At 44.1% G+C, this 19,467-nt stretch overlaps 1 protein-coding gene across 1 annotated transcript in view; it reads left to right on the top strand.

The window, feature by feature from the left end:
* LOC114562327 (deleted in malignant brain tumors 1 protein-like) overlaps positions 1-19,467 on the top strand; it is a 94,702-nt gene that overhangs the window by 69,590 nt on the left and 5,645 nt on the right. The window contains 2 exon segments of the mRNA XM_028588667.1: positions 18,743-18,812; positions 18,815-19,048. Coding sequence (XP_028444468.1) covers positions 18,743-18,812; positions 18,815-19,048 — 304 coding nt within the window.

Genomic DNA, 19,467 nt, shown 5'->3' on the forward strand with positions numbered 1-19,467 from the left:
TGGCAATGGATGTAATGTCCATATGATTATTGAAGTCCCCAGAGATTAAAATCTTATCATAGCCTAAAACAACTGAAGATAAAAATTCTGAAGATTCAGTTAGAAATAGAGAATTCTGTTTGGGAGGGACAGTTACACAAAGGACAGCCTTTATACCACATGTTTTGAACATAAAACCTCAAAACTGGTATAAGCATTTGTACCAATAGGAGTGCACCGGTGGCATTTTTTTAAAAGGACAGCAATACCTGCTCCATGGCCACTAAGCCTGGGTGAGCTAAATAACCCATAGTCGGGGAGACATACTGCTAAGAGTTATATTCACGGCTATATTCACCAGACTCCAACCAGGTTTCAGTGAGGAACAGGAAATCTAGGAGGGTGGAGGAGATGAACTCATTTAGAATAAAAGTATTGTAGCGAGCTACGTGGAAGAAGTCAAAGAGCCAGAGATATGGAACTCTGTGGAAGTTTATTCAACCGCTACACACGCGATATACAGATGTCATCAACCTACCCCAGTGTTTCAGTCATGGTAACAAAGGTAATGTAAATAAACATGAGCACATTATCAAGACTAAAACCCAGGTAACGTAAATGTATAACAAAAACATTAAGAGGACATCATTTACCCACTTAAACTAAATACTTAAACAACACAAATAACCTAGTCCCATGATGCTTTGCACTGCTGTGCAGAAGAGTCAACACAATGGCATCCTGCCGGCCGTTACATAGCCCCCATCTTAGGGGTCAGTCGTCCTCGGCAACCCCATTACCCAAAACATAGTCCCTCAAATGTCCAGGAAGCCGTCGCTGATGAATAGGTCTCCCAGGACTCACAGGGGACGCAACTGGGGGGGATACACAACTGGGGGGGTACCACCCAGGTTGAGGTGTGTAGTGCTGCCATCCTCAACCCCACTGTCCACAGGTGGAGCAAGAGGACGGTATGGTGCGAGTCTGTCTTGGTGTAGCACCACCATTCGTCCCTGGCAAGGCATGCGCAACCGGTACACCACCTCTGACAGCCGACTCACAATCTCGCCGGGCCCCTGCCAGTGACTGCAAAGCTTAGGAGAGACCCCCTTCTTACGGACAGGGCAATACACCCATACTTTGTCCCCCGGCTTGAAGACTTTACCCCGACAACGTGTGTCATAGGCCTAGTGGTGCACGATATATCGGCCGCGGATATAATATCGGCCGATATGGTCATTTTTTTACACATCGGTATCGTTCCGATATAGGGCCGATGAATAGGGCCGATGTGAATCATTCCTGTGTATTTGACGTGTGTAGGCTTAGATGTGAGTGTGTGAGAATTTAGATCTAAATCTGACCTGTGGAGGGCAGTAATACGCTTAACAGCGTCTATACTGCTGAAATCAGAAGAAGAAGAAGAAAAAGTGTGGGTGGGTGTTGGTTTTTGCAGACGGAATCTGCGGCGAAGTGGGACACTGGAAACTTTAGTAGACCACCGGCTCTCGGTGGGCGGGGGAGAGATGAATGTTCGGAAATAAGAGGTTGCTGTTCGGTTGCTGCGGCCCGCCGTACAGCTTAGTTTGACCAGTGGGCAGCTGCGGCCGCCGGAGTGGGCAGCAGCCGCGATCATGGGGGGACATTCTCAGCGGTGAAACGCAAACGGGGGGCTGGACCTAGCTAGGTGGAAAGCTAACGCTAGCCAGCCACCTGTTCCATCGATCCTGGTTGCAAGTGTCTGCTCATTAGACAACAAACTGGAGTACATCCAACTTAAACGAAACTCCAATCGCGACTTCAGAGACTACTGTGTTGTTCTTGTTGTGGAAACATGTCGCCGGGTAAGAGTGGAGATTTTGTTAACAGGGACTTGTGCAGAAATTAGCTGCTTGTATCCAACTAAATGCTAACTGCTGGGGAAGTTTGTGACTAGTAAATGCCGCCCGTTCTACATTTCACGCAAATTTATAACTGTGTTTATAATCAGCTACATTTAGCTATTGCACACGCACGTAAAGTTCAGCTAATGCATACTAGCATTAGCGCTTGGTTGACTGTAAACACCTGTTTCGTATGTCGTTTTTATATATTTTAAATGTGTAACCATTACAGCCACGGTGAAATGTTGTTTCGTGTAAATGGTTGAAATGACAGTAAAACACATTTGGGTTGAGTTGAATGCTGCCTCACTGTCGGTCTGTAGGTGGATATGGCTTGGGAGTAGAGTCTAAGCAGCGAAGCAAGTGCATTCTGGGATTTGGTGTCTTTCATCCAGATGAGCAAAACACACATTTTCTGGCTTATCTCGGCCTAGAAGGCACCAATTTCTATAATTTCAAGGGTTAGGCCTAACCTTTAAGTACTTGGCAGTTACTGTACTTCCAGATCAGACTGCAAAAGCCAGTGTCTGTTCAGTCCAGTTTTTTCTGGCTCTATTTTCACATTTTACCTCTTTCAATACTTTTGGCTTTGGCCATTTAAGGCCTACTACTGTACTTTAAAGTTTTGAACGGTTGTACAATGTTCACAGAATACAGTGACTTGGTCTCAAGTGAGTTAGATGTTTATTGTGAATACTCAGGGTTGGCTTATTCATAGTGTGAATTCAGGACACACTTGTATTCTTTTAAAAATGTATTTTTATATAAATATTTATTTTTTCTTCTGAAAATCTGATGACAGTCATATTTTGCACACAGGTAAAGGTGCCCAATATCAGTTATTTAAAAAAAACATTAAAATTAAATAGTTCCTTATTTGATTATCATAAAAAAATTGTTTTATACAGAGATATCGACATCGGTAAATATCGGTATCGGCCATAACAGCAATATTAATATCGGTTATCGGTATCGGCCACAATTTTCACATCGGTGCATCACTACATAGGCCCTTTTCTGCCGCACCCCTGAGTTGGCTTGGGCCTGGCGGGTGTAGTCGTGTACCACCTGTAGGCGTTCTTTCAGCCTACGGTAGTAGTCCATTTCTTTTCCTCCAGCAATCTCAGGCTCGGGAGGGGCTCCGAACACCAAGTCCACTGGTGTACGCAGTTCATGTCCAAACATGAGGGCAGCAGGTGTGCACTGACTGGACTCCTGGACAGCAGTCCGGTAGGACCACAGGACCAGGGGCAGGTGGCGATCCCAGTCCCGCTGATGTTGGCTGGTGAGGATGGCGTAGCTGAGGCTAGGGTACGGTTAAACCGTTCCACCAGCCCATCACTTTGAGGGTGGAGAGGTGTAGTCCTTGTCTTGCTCACCCCTAACCTCTGGCAGACCTCACGGAAAACATGGGACTCAAAGTTCCTCCCTTGATCACTGTGGAGCTCAGCGGGGACCCCGAAGCGGGTGAACATCTCCTCAACCAGCTTCTCCGCTGTCGTGGTGGCGCTCTGATCTACCACCGCATATGCCTCGGGCCACTTTGTGAAGTAGTCCATGGCTACAATGACGTAACGGTTCCCAGAGTCTGTGACAGGGAAGGGCCCCAGAATGTCCACTCCCACTCGCTCCATTGGGGCCCCCACCAAGTACTGCTGCAGAGGTGCATGGGAGCGCTGGGTAGGTCCCTTCCGGGTGGTGCAGGGGTCACAGCAATGCACATATAGCTCCACATCTTGTCGACAACCAGGCCAGTAGAATCTACCCCTGAGGCGTTGGAGGGTCTTGGCATTTCCGTAGTGCCCCACCCCCGCCGCACCGTGGACAATCTGAAGGACTTGGGGACGAAGTTCACGGGGCACCAGTAGCTGCAGGATGTCACTTCCTGGTCCGGGAGCCTGCCACCTCCGGTACATCAGCCCATCATGGAGTTCGAAGTTGCCCCAGTGAGAGTGGTAGGACTTTACCTCAGGCCCCAGCGCCGACACCTCTGACCATTTGGGTCAACGTCCTGTCTCCAGCCAACCCCCCACCAGTGCCAATGTCCCATCCGCCTCCTGCTGCTGTCTCAACTGTTGTGTCGTCAGTGGGAGCCATCCCTCTTCATCACTGGCAGTCTTGGCAGTCGCCACTGTTGGCGCCATTTGGTCCCGTGCCTCTTGCCGCAGGCAGTAGCGACATTCCACTGCCGCACAAGGACGTCGGGAGAGCGCATCGGCATTGCCATGTTGTCGCCCTGCCCGGTGCTGGATGTCAAAGTCGTACTCCTGTAGGGCCTCCAGCCAGCGGGCCACCTGGCCCTCGGGATGCTTAAATTTCAGGAGCCAAGTAAGAGAAGCATGATCAGTGCGAATGACAAAGTGGCTGCCATGCAAATACAGCCCGAAAGTGCCATACTGCCTGGACCACGGCCAGCAGCTCACGTCGTGTGACGCAATAGTTCTTCTCTGCTCTACTCAGGGCGCGGCTGTAGTAGGCCACAACCCGCTCCCCATCTCCTGACTGTTGGGAGAGAACAGCACCAATCCCCACATTGCTGGCGTCGGTGTCCACGATGAAGGGTTGCTGGGCATCGGGGTAGGCCAGGATGGGGGCTTCAGTGACGGCCTGAGTTGAGTGAAGGCTGCAGCACATGCGTCATCCCAGATGAACGGGCGGCCCAGGTCAGTCAGGCGGTTTAGTGGGCTGGCAATGGTGGCAAAGTCTCGGACAAAACGGCGGTAGTATGATGCCAGACCCAGGAAGCTCTTTAGTTCGCTGGCATTGGCAGGGGTTGGCCAATCCCGGACAGCAGCCACCTTTTCCGGGTCAGTGGCTACACCAGAAGCGTTGATCACATGACCCAGAAACTTTGTCTCCCTTGTCAGCAGGCAACACTTTGTAGGGTTCAACCGCAGCCCGGCTTGACGGATAGCAGTAAAGACCTCATGCAGGTTGGACAGTGCTTTGTCGAAGTTGTTGGCGTGCACCAGCAGATCATCGAGGTACACGACACAACGACTCCGGGGCACGTCTGCCAGCACCCTCTCCGTTAGTCGTTCAAATATAGCCGGGGCATTGCAGAGCCCGAACAGCATGAAGCGGAACTGCCACAGTCCCTGCCCAATGGTGAAGGCAGTCTTTGGTCTTGCTTCTGGGGCCAGTTCTAGCTGCCAGTAGCCACTGCGCAGGTCGAGGGAGCTGAACCAGCTGGACCCTGTGATGTAGTCCAGAGCATCGTCAATGCGAGGAAGTGGGTAAGAGTCCTTCTTGGTGATGCTATTGAGGCGTCGGTAGTCCACACAAAACCGCCAACTTCCGTTCTTCCTCACCAGGACAACTGGCGCTGCCCACGGACTGTTGGAGGGCTCAATTATCCCAGCGGCAGCCATTTCCCGGGATCTTATCCTCTGCCACCTGACGCTTAGTGAGGGCCAGCCGGTGGGGACGCAGTCGGATGGGCTGGGCATCACGGGTCTCAATAGCATGCTGGACCAGCCCTGTCTGCCTGCAGTCTTCATTCCTGGCAGCAAAGATATCCATATAGTCATCAAGGAGACATTTCTACTGGAGGCGCAGCTGCGGGTCGAGACCATCGCTGCTGCGTTGCCACAGGTCATGCATGGCTTCCGCCAACTCAGTCAAGGATGGGATGGCCGGCTCTTTGGTTGGGGCAGGAGCAAGCTGTGGCTGGGCAGGGCCGCTGATGGTGGGAGTGCTGATGATGATGGTGGGCGTGCTGGTGGGCGGTGACACACAGAGGCTAGGTGTCCGCTTGACAGCGGCTGCCGGTTGATCAGCTCGTTGGGCTCTGGGCCTCTTCTTCCTCCGACCGCACCGAAGTGCAATGGTCTCTGTGCCAAGAGTGATGACAGCCCTTGCAACATTGACACAGGCGCCCCAGCTGGTCAACAAGTCCAGCCCAATAATGCACTGGTCCTGGATGTAGGCTAGCCAGAACTTGTGTGACAGCTCCTGGTTCCCAGCTCAGACTTGCAGTAGCTTTGTTCCACTCATGCCAGCAGTGTCCCCTGTCACAGTCATCAGCTTGATATCCGTTGGTGACCATGCCACAGGAGGTGGGCCGGTAGTACCTGGAAGGACACCCGGTTGCACCAGGGAAATGGTGGACCCCATTTCAACTAGGGCCCAGCAGGGTTGGTTGTCCACATGGCAGTGCAGGTACAGCCCTTTAGCAAGGCCTTAACGGCCAACCAGCGTGCATCGGCCTTGGAGGGGGGGTAGAAGCTGGAGCGGTGGTCCCCTCATTAGACCACTCCGCTGTAGTTTTCCGCTGGCTGGATGGCAGTGGATTTTGGAGTTGGTGCTGGGCAGTTGCGAGCTCTGTGGCCAGGCTCGCCACACCGGTAACAACAGTCGGTCTTTCGGGGTGGGCGATGTCTTGGTGGTGGTGTGCGAGCAAGGCCGACTTCTTCAGCCTCCTCCTCACAGTCAGCCATCCTTATGTGTGGTTGGAAGGTTGAATATCTGCAGCAAAGGTGCCCAGGCTCTCCCCCTCTTGGCGGCGGCGATTGGCTAGTTACTCTCTGCTCTGCTCAGTGAAAAGTCTCTGCCCAAATCGCCTCTCCAGTGCTGTCGTCATGGCTTGAAGGTCATGTTGCTCTGCTGGGGCTAAGTCAAGGAGCACCTGCAGCGCCTTTCCTTCCAATGCGAGTGCCAGATGTACAGCAGCTTCCTCATCACCCCAACCGCTGTGCCATGTTGATAGTCTGACTTGGGAGAGGAATGGCTTTAAGGGTGTCATCCCATTGTACTTGGGCAGCTTGGCTGGGGTCCTAGGCACAGCTGAGGGGACTCTTTGTAAGGGGGCAGGTGGTGATGGCTCATAGACAGCAGTGGCGGTGATAGGCAGTAGATTGTCATCTGTCATCTGCAACAGAGTATCACTGACAGGGGCACTCCCAACCTCTAGGGGGCAATGGCGTGGCGTGCTGACACTGCCAGGGCGTGTAGTGGTACTCCCGGCCTCCAGATGGCGTGGCGCGCTGAAACCGTCCGGGCGGGTAGCGGCAGTCCCGGCCTCTAGGGGGCGTTGGCGCGCCTCGCTGGAACCGTCTGGGCGTGCAATGATACTCCCGGCCTCCAGGGGGCGATGTCGCGGCATGCTGGAGCCGTCAGGGAGGGTCGGAAAGAGTCTTTCCTGGTCAGCGTTAAGGCGGTCGAGGTTGCTACGGGTTGGCTTGATTGCTCTTTCCATCGACTGGATTTCGCCTTCCATTTGTTGGACCATTTCTTCAACTGTTTCTTTATTTTTTACAACTTGTTCAATCCCACTTCTGACACCAATGTAGCGAGCTACGTGGAAGAATTCAGTCAAAGAGCCAGAGATATGGAATTCTGTGGAAGTTAATTCAACCGCTACACACTCGATATACAGAGGTCATCAACCTACCCCAGTGTTTCAGTCATGGTAACAAATGTAACAAAGGTAATGTAAATAAACATTAGCACATTATCAAGACTAAAACCCAGGGGCCTGTTTCACAAAACCAAGATAAGGGATTAAGCCGGGATTTCCCGGTTATCCTGGATGAATTAAGCCTTGATTCGGTTTCACAAAAGCGGAGGCGCATAAATCACCATGGAGATTTATTCTGTGCAGCTAGCCTGGTCCTGACCAGGCTAACAGCCAGGATTTATTTAATCCTGGAACCTTTTCTGTTCACTCAGCAGTGGTTTTACCCTTTTGTTATCAGCCTGGATTCAAATACAACAGGTGCATATTGCTGTTCATTTAAGTACTGTTATTATTTAAAGTTGTGACCATTATTTTTTTTTATAATTATAAATTTGTCATTGTTACTGTTATATTGCTGTATGAAGACTGCTGTTCATATTGTTGTAAGAAGTTTGATGAATATATTATGGCAGTTGTTGAGATAATTAGAAAAGGCTGATAAAATTTCAAATGAGTTTTAAATGAAGTCTGTTACTAAGGGCAATACATACAATGCTGTACATTTCTATAGTTCCCCAATGCACCTTAAATTATTTTAGTGTATACACTAGTGTAGTGTATTTCTTTTTTTATTCTTTAACAATAAGGATCATGTTTGTTCTGCTTCCATGTGCATTGTATTTGGCATTCTTAGCACACAATTTATGTTGTCCAGTAAACTGGGACTATAATTTGGGAGGATGGTACAATTTTAAGAACATATCCTAACTGTACAATCCTCCCAAATTATAGACTTAGTTCACTGGATCAGTAACTATCTAGTGATGTAGGCTACTGTACGTTCATGTAACAACAGGGAGAGGACACCTTAATGGTTTTTGACCTTATATTTTGCCTGGGGGGAAATAACTGATGAATATACTCTGTTCCATTCATGTTTATAGTGTGCATGGAATTTATCACTTTATTATCTTTATAGTTTCTAGATTTTACAGTTCAATTTCTTCAGTGTCTTTATTTTCTATGTCCATATATACCAGGGAGCAAGGCATATAATATGTAGAGAAGGAAACTCGTCCTCTATAAAAAATAAAAAAACGAGAAAAAAATATACATTTATGAACTACTGCTCTTAAATGAAACCATTCAATGTGTCACTTGTCAATTGCAAAAACGAACACCTGTACACTTTGCATTAAAAGCGAGTAGTGGAAGTTAATATGACTTAGGAAATTAATATTTTAGCCAGTGAGAGAGAGGGAGGAACAGAGTGAAAGATATTTACGCTTCATGTTCTACAGTAGCGTTATAGAAAATGGATCTTCATGGTAAATTTCCTGAGTAACATTATCTTCTGCTTACTTTTAAGGCAAAGAGTACAATTGTTAATTTGTGCAAATGATTATTAGCCTAATCATTGAATGGTAGGAGTATGACGGTTTCCATTCAGAGCAGTGGTCAGTTAATGTATATGTTTAGTCTGCTTACACATTCAGTCGGTCCGTGATCGTCTGCTAAGCTTTCTCTCGCTGTTTCAGTACAGCGGCCGTGTTATTTTCTTTTTATTCAAATAATGTGTTTCACGTCATCATACTTCCACAAGAAGCTGCTGCTCACTCTGTATAAAGTATGTACAATGCGTATTCTCCATTTTGGCATCAGTAAATCTGTGCTCGACCTCGCGGACTTTTGAGGAAATCCGTGGACGCGCATCTATCTGAATTAGTTCAGCCTGGTTCAAGCTAGTCTCTCCTCCTCAGCCTGGCTTGGCCTTCGTGAAACGCACCAAGCCAGGATTCACAGATTAGACTAGGTCAAGCCTCGCTTTATCAGTTATCCTGGATTTAGATATTCTGCTTTTGTGAAACAGGCCCCAGGTAACGTAAATGCATAACAAAAACACTAAGAGAACATCATTTACCCAGTTAAACTAAACACTTAAACAACACAAATAACCTAGTCCCATGATGCTTTGCACTGCAATGGCATCCTGCCGGCCGTTACAGTATTTTTTGAGAGGAACCTCACATTTAGGAGGGCCAGCTTACACATAACCACTGGTAATGGGACAGTAGTGCATTTTATGTAAAGCAGATTGTTTTTATTAACCCTATTAGTTGTGTAATGAGGACAGGAGGCCCTTTCTGTGACAACAGTCTGAATAGGGAGATGGACCGGTGGTGGTGTTGATGGCAAGGGAGGACAGTAGGGGTGGCAAGTGCTGCAAAAGGTGTCCTGAGCTAATGCCAGAGAGGGAGAAAGGGATTCCAGGGTGTGTGTGTGTTGTATAAATAGTCAATTGCGTGGTGAGGACTGCACGGCACACTGGACGTTAGCGGATAGCACCTGTGAGCCCAGCATGTTAGGATGAATGCCGTCTCATAAAGAGAGAATATTGATCCCAAAAAAGATTAAAATTGTCAACAAAACCAACATTGTGTGCCCCACATGAAAACAGATTTGCCACAATGTTTTAGAAGCTTAAAAGGTTGGTTAAAATCTGTTTTGGTCAGCTCCGACTGTTGGCAGACTGTATCGTTGGATCCCACATGAAAAATTATCCTTTTTATGGAAGTCGGGAATGCAGGTAATAGATCCTGGAGTTTTTACCAGATGACAATGACCATGGCACCTGGGAGACAGTGTGTAGCTGCATTAAAGAAACGTACACTCCTGATAATGGAATCACCGATGATCAACATAGTTGGGGAGAAAAGCGGATGAGGGGATGGAGACTGGGTGCTGACAGCACCGTGGGTGGACCAAACAGAGAGTTGTAGTGGTGTAGTGGGGCCTTGTTGGAGGGTGTCCAGCAGCAGACTCAGGACGAGGGAGGCCACTGGATCTTCTGACAGCATCCCTTATGAGCTGCCGGTGAACGGAGGAAACCCCTCGCCTTTTTCATTGGAGGTCAATAAAGGCATCCCTCTGGTTGTGAGCTACGGTGAGAGCCAGAGCCAGATGGTCACCTGCCATTGGCCCATCCGCCTGGAGGGGGGCCAGAGCCTGCAGGGCAGGGGAAACATGGAGGGGAGCCTGAGGTGGGGCGTTGTCGGCCAGCTGGTGAGTCGAGGCCGGTGGAGGAGCCAGAGTCGGAGGATCATCAGTAGCCAGTAGTGCAAAGCAGTTTGAGATGTTTAGGCTAGGTGGTGATGCCTTGCTTGTACTAGCTGTTTGCTTCGGATGACCACGGATCTGTACTATGGAACACAACGACTGCGGTGAAGAGCAGGCCGGCTGAGGACAGGTGGAGGGATCCTAATGAACCGTGTCCTGCAGGGCTGCTGTGAGAGATGCCAGCTTCTTGGATTGCCCGGCAGCTACATCCATGAAGTTGGACAGGAGAGCTTCTTTATGCCGCAGCTCGTCAGTGAGTTTTTGGATTTCATTTTGAAGGTAGATAATCTTCTTTGCAGCTTGGTTGAGTAGTATAGATTCCTCAGGTGTTGTTGCCATGCTGAGTGTTGTGTGACTAGTTGTCCTTTTTGGGAAAACTGGTGTGGAAAGGCCGGTTAGCCCGAAGGCTGAGCAGGCATGCATGTGGCTATGCAATGTTTGTTTGAGCTGTCAATCCGACACTGTGTATGGTTTCTTCATTTCTGTGATTTAACATAAGGTGTCATGAGGAAGGCAGTTAATCAGGCACTTAATACGTTAATCAGGCGTCTACATTTCATTACTGCCTACTCACAATGGGGGACTAACAGACAGAAAAGGTTTCTTCATGCTGATAAGCTGATTCAAAAGTATCTATTTGAAGTTAAATGACACTGATCTGAAAGAGGTTTGCATGTATTGCTGCCAGAGGCTCTCATGTACAGTACAGGACAAAGGTTTGGACACACCTTCTCATTCAATGTGTTTCTTTATTTTCATGACTATTTACATTGTAGATTCTCACTGAAGGCATCGAAACTATGAATGAACACATATGGAATGATGTACTTAAGAAAAAAGTGTGAAATAACTGAAAACGTGTTATATTTTAGATTCTTCAAAGTAGCCACCCTTTGCTTTTTTTGATAACTCTGCAAACCCTTGGTGTTCTCTCAATGAGCTTCATGAGGTAGTCACCTGAAATGGTTTTCACTTCACAGTTGGGCTTTGTCAGGGGTTAATTAGTGACATTTTTTCCCTTATTAATAAAAAAAGCAAAGGGTGGCTACTTTGAATAATCTAAAATATAAGACATGTTTTCAATTATTTCACACTTTTTTGTTAAGTACATAATTCCATATGTGTTCATTCATAGTTTTGATGCCTTCATTGAGAATCTACAATGTAACTAGTCATGAAAATAAAAGGAACCGCATTTGAATGAGAAGGTGTGTCCAAACTTTTGGCCTGTACTGTACATCAACACTAGATTTTAATCTGAGCTCACATCAGTGAAATATGTAGAGAATGTCAAAACTGGTCAGACAGTTTTGGTGAAACTGGCTGAGGTATGTTCAAAACCACCATCTTAAAACTCTGACACACCTTTGGTTTCACTGAATCCTACAGACTGGCTCATTTGTTAAGGCAACACTATGTTCATATCCGTAAATATCCGTTTGCAGTTTTTCAATTTGGTAACATAAAATGCATTTTGAATGAGCTTCACCAAATTTTGTGATACAACTATATCTATATATCTGAACTGTATAGAGGTAACTACAGAATTGTTGCATATCTGAATAAGACTGGCTAACAGTACATCTGCTGTTTGACATGTCTTGAAAAGAGAGGACAACACAGCCTACAATAAAGAGTCTCCATGATAGGAGGAGATGGGATTTGATTATTCAGAATTTCCAAGAAACTCTATTCAAACTCTAAAATGTTCCTGTCCTGTCTACCCCATTGTAATATTGTATGTCTGTATGTATGATCAGGTTGATGGCTAATTTCGCTGGTACTTGTTACTATGTGACAATAAAGGCTACTACTACTACTATTAGTAGCTGGGCCGGACAAAAATGTGTAAAAAAGTGTGAAATAACTGAAAACGTGTTATATTTTAGATTATTCAAAGTAGCCACCCTTTGCTTTTTTTGATAACTCTGCAAACCCTTGGTGTTCTCTCAATGAGCTTCATGAGGTAGTCACCTGAAATGGTTTTCACTTGACAGGTGTGCTTTGTCAGGGTTAATTAGTGACATTTTTTCCCTTATTAATAAAAAAAGCAAAGGGTGGCTACTTTGAATAATCTAAAATATAAAACATGTTTTCAATTATTTCACACTTTTTTGTTAAGTACATAATTCCATATGTGTTAATAGTTTTGACGCCTTCAGTGAGAATCTACAATGTAACTAGTCATGAAAATAAAAGGAACCGCATTTGAATGAGAAGGTGTGTCCAAACTTTTGGCCTGTACTGTACATCAACACTAGATTTTAATCTGAGCTCACATTATCAGTGAAATATGTAGAGAATGTCAAAACTGGTCAGACAGTTTCGGTTAAACTGGCTGAGGTATGTTCAAAACCACCATCTTAAAACTCTGACACACCTTTGGTTTCACTGAATCCTACAGACTGGCTCATTTGTTAAGGCAACACTATGTTCATATCCGTAAATAACCGTTTGCAGTTTTTCAATTTGGTAACATAAAATGCATTTTGAATGAGCTTCACCAAATTTTGTGATACAACTATATCTATATATCTGAACTATATAGAGGTAACTACAAAATTGTTGCATATCTGAATAAGACTGGCTAACAGTACATCTGCTGTTTGACATGTCCTGAAAAGAGAGGACAACACAGCCTACAATAAAGAGTCTCCATGATAGGAGGAGATGGTATTTGATTATTCAGAATTTCCAAGAAACTCTATTCAAACTCTAAAATGTTCCTGTCCTGTCTACCCCATTGTAATATTGTATGTCTGTATGTATGATCAGGTTGATGGCTAATTTCGCAGGTACTTGTGACTATGTGACAATAAAGGCTACTACTACTACTACTATTAGTAGCTGGGCCGGACAAAAATGTGGCGGAATGACACAGACACACGTACAAATGCACACAAACATACACACACACACACACACACACAAACACGTTTATTTCTAATGAAGGGTTTCTATCTGTGTAAACCACACCTGCAAAGAATGACAGTGTTGCAGGAGTTTAAGGAAGAGGTTTGGATCCAAAAAAAAAAGCTGATTAGATCACAAGAAACATTTAAACACTCAACACAGGTATAATAAACAGCATTGATTAGCCAATTTCATCAGGCGGGGAACGGCAAGGAAGAATGAACAAATTTCTGATTGGCTGATATTCACCACCTTTTGGACAGGTTTTGACAACTGATTTTTTTAGACTTGGACTGAAGTTATAAGGGTGTGCATTGGCCTCGGATCAGACACACACAGACACTCGGACTGAAGAGGAAGAAAAGAGCAGCTTCGTCTCTACCAGTGTTTACTCAACATACAAAGGTTTAAAGACTGTAAATCGACCTGAAGAGTTCAGCGGGTGAGAATCCTAGCAGAGGAATCTGTAAATGTCTGATAATCAGGATCACTTTGATCACATTGTGCTGTGTCTCTGTTTAACTGGACAGTAGAAAGGTTTCTTCATGCTGATTGTCTGACTAAAAATATCTATTTGAAATATTCTGTAGAATTTCTCTGTAGAATGACAGTGATCTGAAAAAGGGTAGCATGTATTATTGCCAGAGGCTCTCATGTACATCAACACTGTTTAGATTTCTCTCGTCTCGTGCGCCATGTTAAAATATGATAGAACTGCATGACACTGCTTACGGTATGAGGCGTCTTGTTTGATGGGTCGCACTACATAGGCACCTTTTCTGAAACGTGGATATCGCACTCAATACCTCTCTGTACCATCGCTTCTTTGTGCTGTCTCTCGTTTGACTTACAGTTGAAATGTAGTGCCGCTAAGAGAAGCCTACAGAATAACAAATGTGAGAACACCTTTGAAACAAAAATCAGGTGTGTATGATAAAATCCGGCATAATTATTCCATTGCACAGCACAGAGCTGCTGTACATGCCAAGGTATGAAAACCCAGTGTGCTTGGGCGCGAAGTGCAGAATGGGGGAGTGGAAGGCTTCAAGGGAGAAAGTCTGGTGCTGTGGAGACGGCTGTGAAACATCCTTCAGTAAGGAAGCCTTTGTGATGAGACTTTCAAGTTTTACTTTTTTTAAAAGAGCTTTATTAAAGTTTTTACAAAATACAAGTTTCAAGTTTTACCGCTCCCATTGGGCCTCATTCACCAACCTTTCTTACGAAGAAATGTGTTCTTAAACCCTTCTTACGCACTTTTTACGAAGATTCTGGCATTCACTAATGTTTTCTTAAATTGGATTTGTTCTTAGCTACAAAATCTACGAACACTGAAAAGCACTCTTACGCACATTTGAGTGATGACAATTTGCTCCAAATAATTGCTTACTGCATTTTATTTAATTCTACAGTCGTTTACAATGATAGTATTGTACTGTAATGTATTTCTGATCATTTGTTGAAAAAAAAAAATCGGATTATGCAAAAAAAACACTAACACTGCAATTTACATCAACAATTAAACTGATTAAATCCTGCTTTATTTGGTGATTGGTCGCTATTTATAGAGCCAAAATGCAGTGGTAGAATGTAACAAAGTACGAATTCTTCGTAACTGTACTTAAGTACATTTTTCACGTATCTGTACTTTACTTAAGTAGACTCAATAGTGCAGCCTACTTTTTACTTTTACTTTGTTACATTTTGCAGCAATTATCTATACTTTCTACTCCACTACAATTCTACAACGTCCCGTTACATTTTCTGATCAGTTTCCCCCCTGCCAAAACGTCTTCCTGACCGTCACACGTTTGTCTCACCAGTAAAGTTTGGTTGCCATAGATACTGTATGCGGCACCGCCGATCCAAGCCGGCTCCGCTGCTCCAGAGCCCTGGCGCAGCGCCGCTGACCCTTGGTAATACAGCCTGCGGTAAAAGTGAAAATGAAAACGTTTGTTTATTATTCCCGTTTTTAAATCATAGTTTCCATCTATTTCTCTCCACAGCGTCGTTTAATCCTCCGCCAGGCTGCGTAAGACGCGTTAATATCTTATTTATTTGGCTGGACCTCTTACATCTACCCATTTGCGCTGCTTCACACACTTTATTTGCTTACTTGCATGGTTAAAGAAAATAAAATACATCCATGAACAGACAGACATGCATACAAATAGATAGATAGATAGATAGACAGCACGGCTTTTGGAACGAATACCGAAAGTGGAATATAATTTGAATAGTAAAAAAATCAATACTATTGGAATGCTGAAATCACTATTCAAATGTGACTTTTTTTTATAAATATATTTGCTATCTTTAGCTAATCTCCCTCTTCTCGCCTTGGCCTACCCACATGTGTCACTCATGTCACGTCTTATGAACAATAACTTAACGGGAGTAAGAAACACAAGGTGTTGTGAGGTCTAAGCTAACGTTACGTACCGAGTAACATTAGTAATAATGACTTGATGAGATGTGCGATGCAAGTTCAATTCATGCATGACGACAAGATTCACCTGATGTTACATCAAGGGAATCCATGCCCATACTTCTTCTTGGAGTTTTATTTGAAAAAATAATGTTAAGACATTGTCCACTTGGTATAAAAAAAGCAAGTAAGTAGATTATTTGGTCAAAATACTTTTTACAAGATCAGGAATGAACTCGATGTACTCTCTGACATTTCGATCACTACTGTTGACAAAAGGTGGTGATAAATGGGTTAGCCAGGATACAATAATGTTAGAATGTACTAACTTATAAAGACAGAGAGGTCTCCATTATGTGTTATCACTCACTTGAGATTGATTATGGTACCATAAAATGTAGTTGATGCAAGACTTTGTGTGCCAGTTGGATTTTATCTTAATTTTGTTTTATTTTAATTAATAACTAACTGACCCTTTTATGTGTTTCACCAATCATTGCTTTGTATGGTCCTTTGAACACACAAACCGACCTATAAATTCTCTCATTTGCTAGGAGATTTTCACTTTAAACTTTTTCACCAACTTCTGGATTCCCGCACAATCTTTCTAATGTAAGTACAAATACTGACAAAGTAGTGCATGGCAGCATCATTTGAAAATATGGTTTTAAGACATCTCTTTTTTTATTTTTCCAACAAGTTTGTGCCGTGGATGTGGTCAATAATGGGGGTGCCCGGGATTTTGTTGTTGCTCCTAATGTTGCAGAGTTTTACAGAAGGCATTTCAGGTAAACAATCTTACATCTTGTCATCTTGGGGTACACATGTTATTTTTAAATAAAGTACAGCAAAATACAGTCTAATACAATTAGTTCCCAGGTTGACACCTCTCTCTCCTAATATGTTCAATAAAAGACCCCCAGATCTTAGGGTAAAACTTAGGGTGGGCATTTGACAGAGTATACCAAATGTCTTCAAGGTATCTCATTTTATTATGGCACATATTTACTGTGTAATTGTACTTTCCCTTTTGAAAAAGAAAACCAACAACCTTAATTGAAATAGATTTTTGTTGTGGATATTTTTCTCCTTTTTGTATCACATATGGGTTGGCTTCAGTTCAAAGATTCTACGTAAATAGTATACCCCAATATTTATCCTTGATAACATTTAAGATAAAACATTTTATTGGTCACTATCAACGTTGCATATTCCTATTCTGGTGATTAATTGAAGAGATATCATTCTTAAATTTACTTAGATATTAAGATGCCATTTTTTATGACAGCACCAGTACATAAAATGAAAAATTCTAGATGTTTTGCACATCATTTCACACTTATTTTCCTATATATCTAATATCATTTTTAGATACTGATTAGACCTTTGCCTCTCAACATGTCTTTGTAACAATAACTCACCATGAGACTGGTGCAGTTTTAAGAGACAACTTGAAACCTCACATTCAGTGGTGATTTTTTATTATGCCCTTGGGAATATATAATATGAATATATCATAATCTGTTATATATATATATATATATATATATATATATATATATATATATATGCTTTAACACATATATTCTTGTATGCAGGCCCCTCTTTCAACTGTGGAGACACAATTTGTCCTTTAGGTACGGACTGCATCAGTAAAAATGGCTCTGAGCGCTGTGCTGACCCCTGTGAGTACTATACAGTACTGAATGATGACTGGCGTGCAACGAACAACACATCAAATCAGATCATACACTGTGACCGAGATATCAACTGGATAGGATGGTATCGCATGTTTCTGGGGCAAACCAGTGCTCATATTCCAGAGAGGTGTGTAGGTGAAAACAAATGTGGAACTCATGCTAGTCTGTGGATAACCGAACCTAATCCCACACAGTCAGGTGAAATTGTTATGCGCACTGTGTGTAATGCCTGGGCCGGCAGCTGCTGCAATTTTCCCACAAACACCATCCATGTCAAGCTCTGCTATGGAAACTACTATGTCTACAAACTTGTGAAGCCATCCGCATGTCACCTTGCATACTGTGCAGGTATTGTTCCATTTCTTACTGTAACAACAAATTCAATATATTATCATCTGATCCATCCAAGTGTTTTAGACTTGTCTAAACACTGCCTTGTCTTGTTCAATTACATGTACAATTTATGAACAAAATCATTTCACTATTTTTTTATTGCAAAAAGAGGCGAGCAGAGCCGGCCCTACAGTTTTACCAACCACACCTCATCCACCACCTCAGAACTTCACCACCAATCAGGGGAAAACTGCCACAACAACAGCAGGCCCCTCTTTCAACTGTGGAGACACAATTTGTCCTTTAGGTACGGACTGCATCAGTAAAAATGGCTCTGAGCGCTGTGCTGACCCCTGTGAGTACTATACAGTACTGAATGATGACTGGCGTGCAACGAACAACACATCAAATCAGATCATACACTGTGACCGAGATATCAACTGGATAGGATGGTATCGCATGTTTCTGGGGCAAACCAGTGCTCATATTCCAGAGAGGTGTGTAGGTGAAAACAAATGTGGAACTCATGCTAGTCTGTGGATAACCGAACCTAATCCCACACAGTCAGGTGAAATTGTTATGCGCACTGTGTGTAATGCCTGGGCGGCAGCTGCTGCTATTTTCCCACAAGCACCATCCATGTCAAGCTCTGCTATGGAAACTACTATGTCTACAAACTTGTGAAGCCATCCGCATGTCACCTTGCATACTGTGCAGGTATTGTTCCATTTCTTACTGTAACAACAAATTCAATATATTATCATCTGATCCATCCAAGTGTTTTAGACTTGTCTAAACACTACCTTGTCTTGTTCAATTACATGTACAATTTATGAACAAAATCATTTCACTATTTTTTATTGCAAAAAGAGGCGAGCAGAGCCGGCCCTACAGTTTTACCAACCACACCTCATCCATCACCTCAGAACTTCACCACCAATCAGGGAAAACTGCCGCAACAACAACAGGCAACAGCACAGCAGTTGAGGGGCAGGTCCGTCTGGCCAATGGAGGAAACAACTCCTGCTCTGGCAGAGTAGAGATCTTCCACCGTGGACAGTGGGGGCGGTTTGTGACGATGCCTGGGAGCTGGTTGATGCTCAGGTGGTGTGTAGACAGCTGGGCTGTGGCACTGCTCGTTCCGCACTAACAAATGCAGCTTTTGGACAGGGCAGTGGACCCATCTGGTTGGACGATGTCAGTTGTTCTGGAAATGAATCATCAATAACAGACTGCAGACATCAAGGGTTTGGGGTCCACAACTGTGGTCACGTTGAAGATGCCAGCATCATCTGTGAAGGTAAATGTTTACCCATATTTAAAGTACACTCCATTTCTTCTTGCTCACATTGAACTAAAAAAATGGTCTCATCAATGAGTTTTAATATTTGCCACACACAATAGATATTGTTTTGTAGATGATAAGTCAAATGTACAGTAAAAGATAAGTTTGTGTTAAAAACATAAAAAAAGTTTTGTGCACAACGAAAACATGATCTGTTTATCCAGTAGACGTTTTGTTTATATTCAACAGGGGGACAGACCTGTTTTGTTAATTCACCCACTGCTAGCTATATAGTTTAGAGAATATTATAGATCCAAGACTAGGGTGGGACTTAGAAAGAAAAGTCACAATTACAAATCTGTCCACTACTTCAGCAGCACAGACAGCGCCATAGATTTATCAATACACAGCACAGTTATGGTCGGGGCCATAGA

Source organism: Perca flavescens, chromosome 2, assembly GCF_004354835.1.
Source record: "Perca flavescens isolate YP-PL-M2 chromosome 2, PFLA_1.0, whole genome shotgun sequence".
NCBI lineage: Eukaryota > Metazoa > Chordata > Actinopteri > Perciformes > Percidae > Perca > Perca flavescens.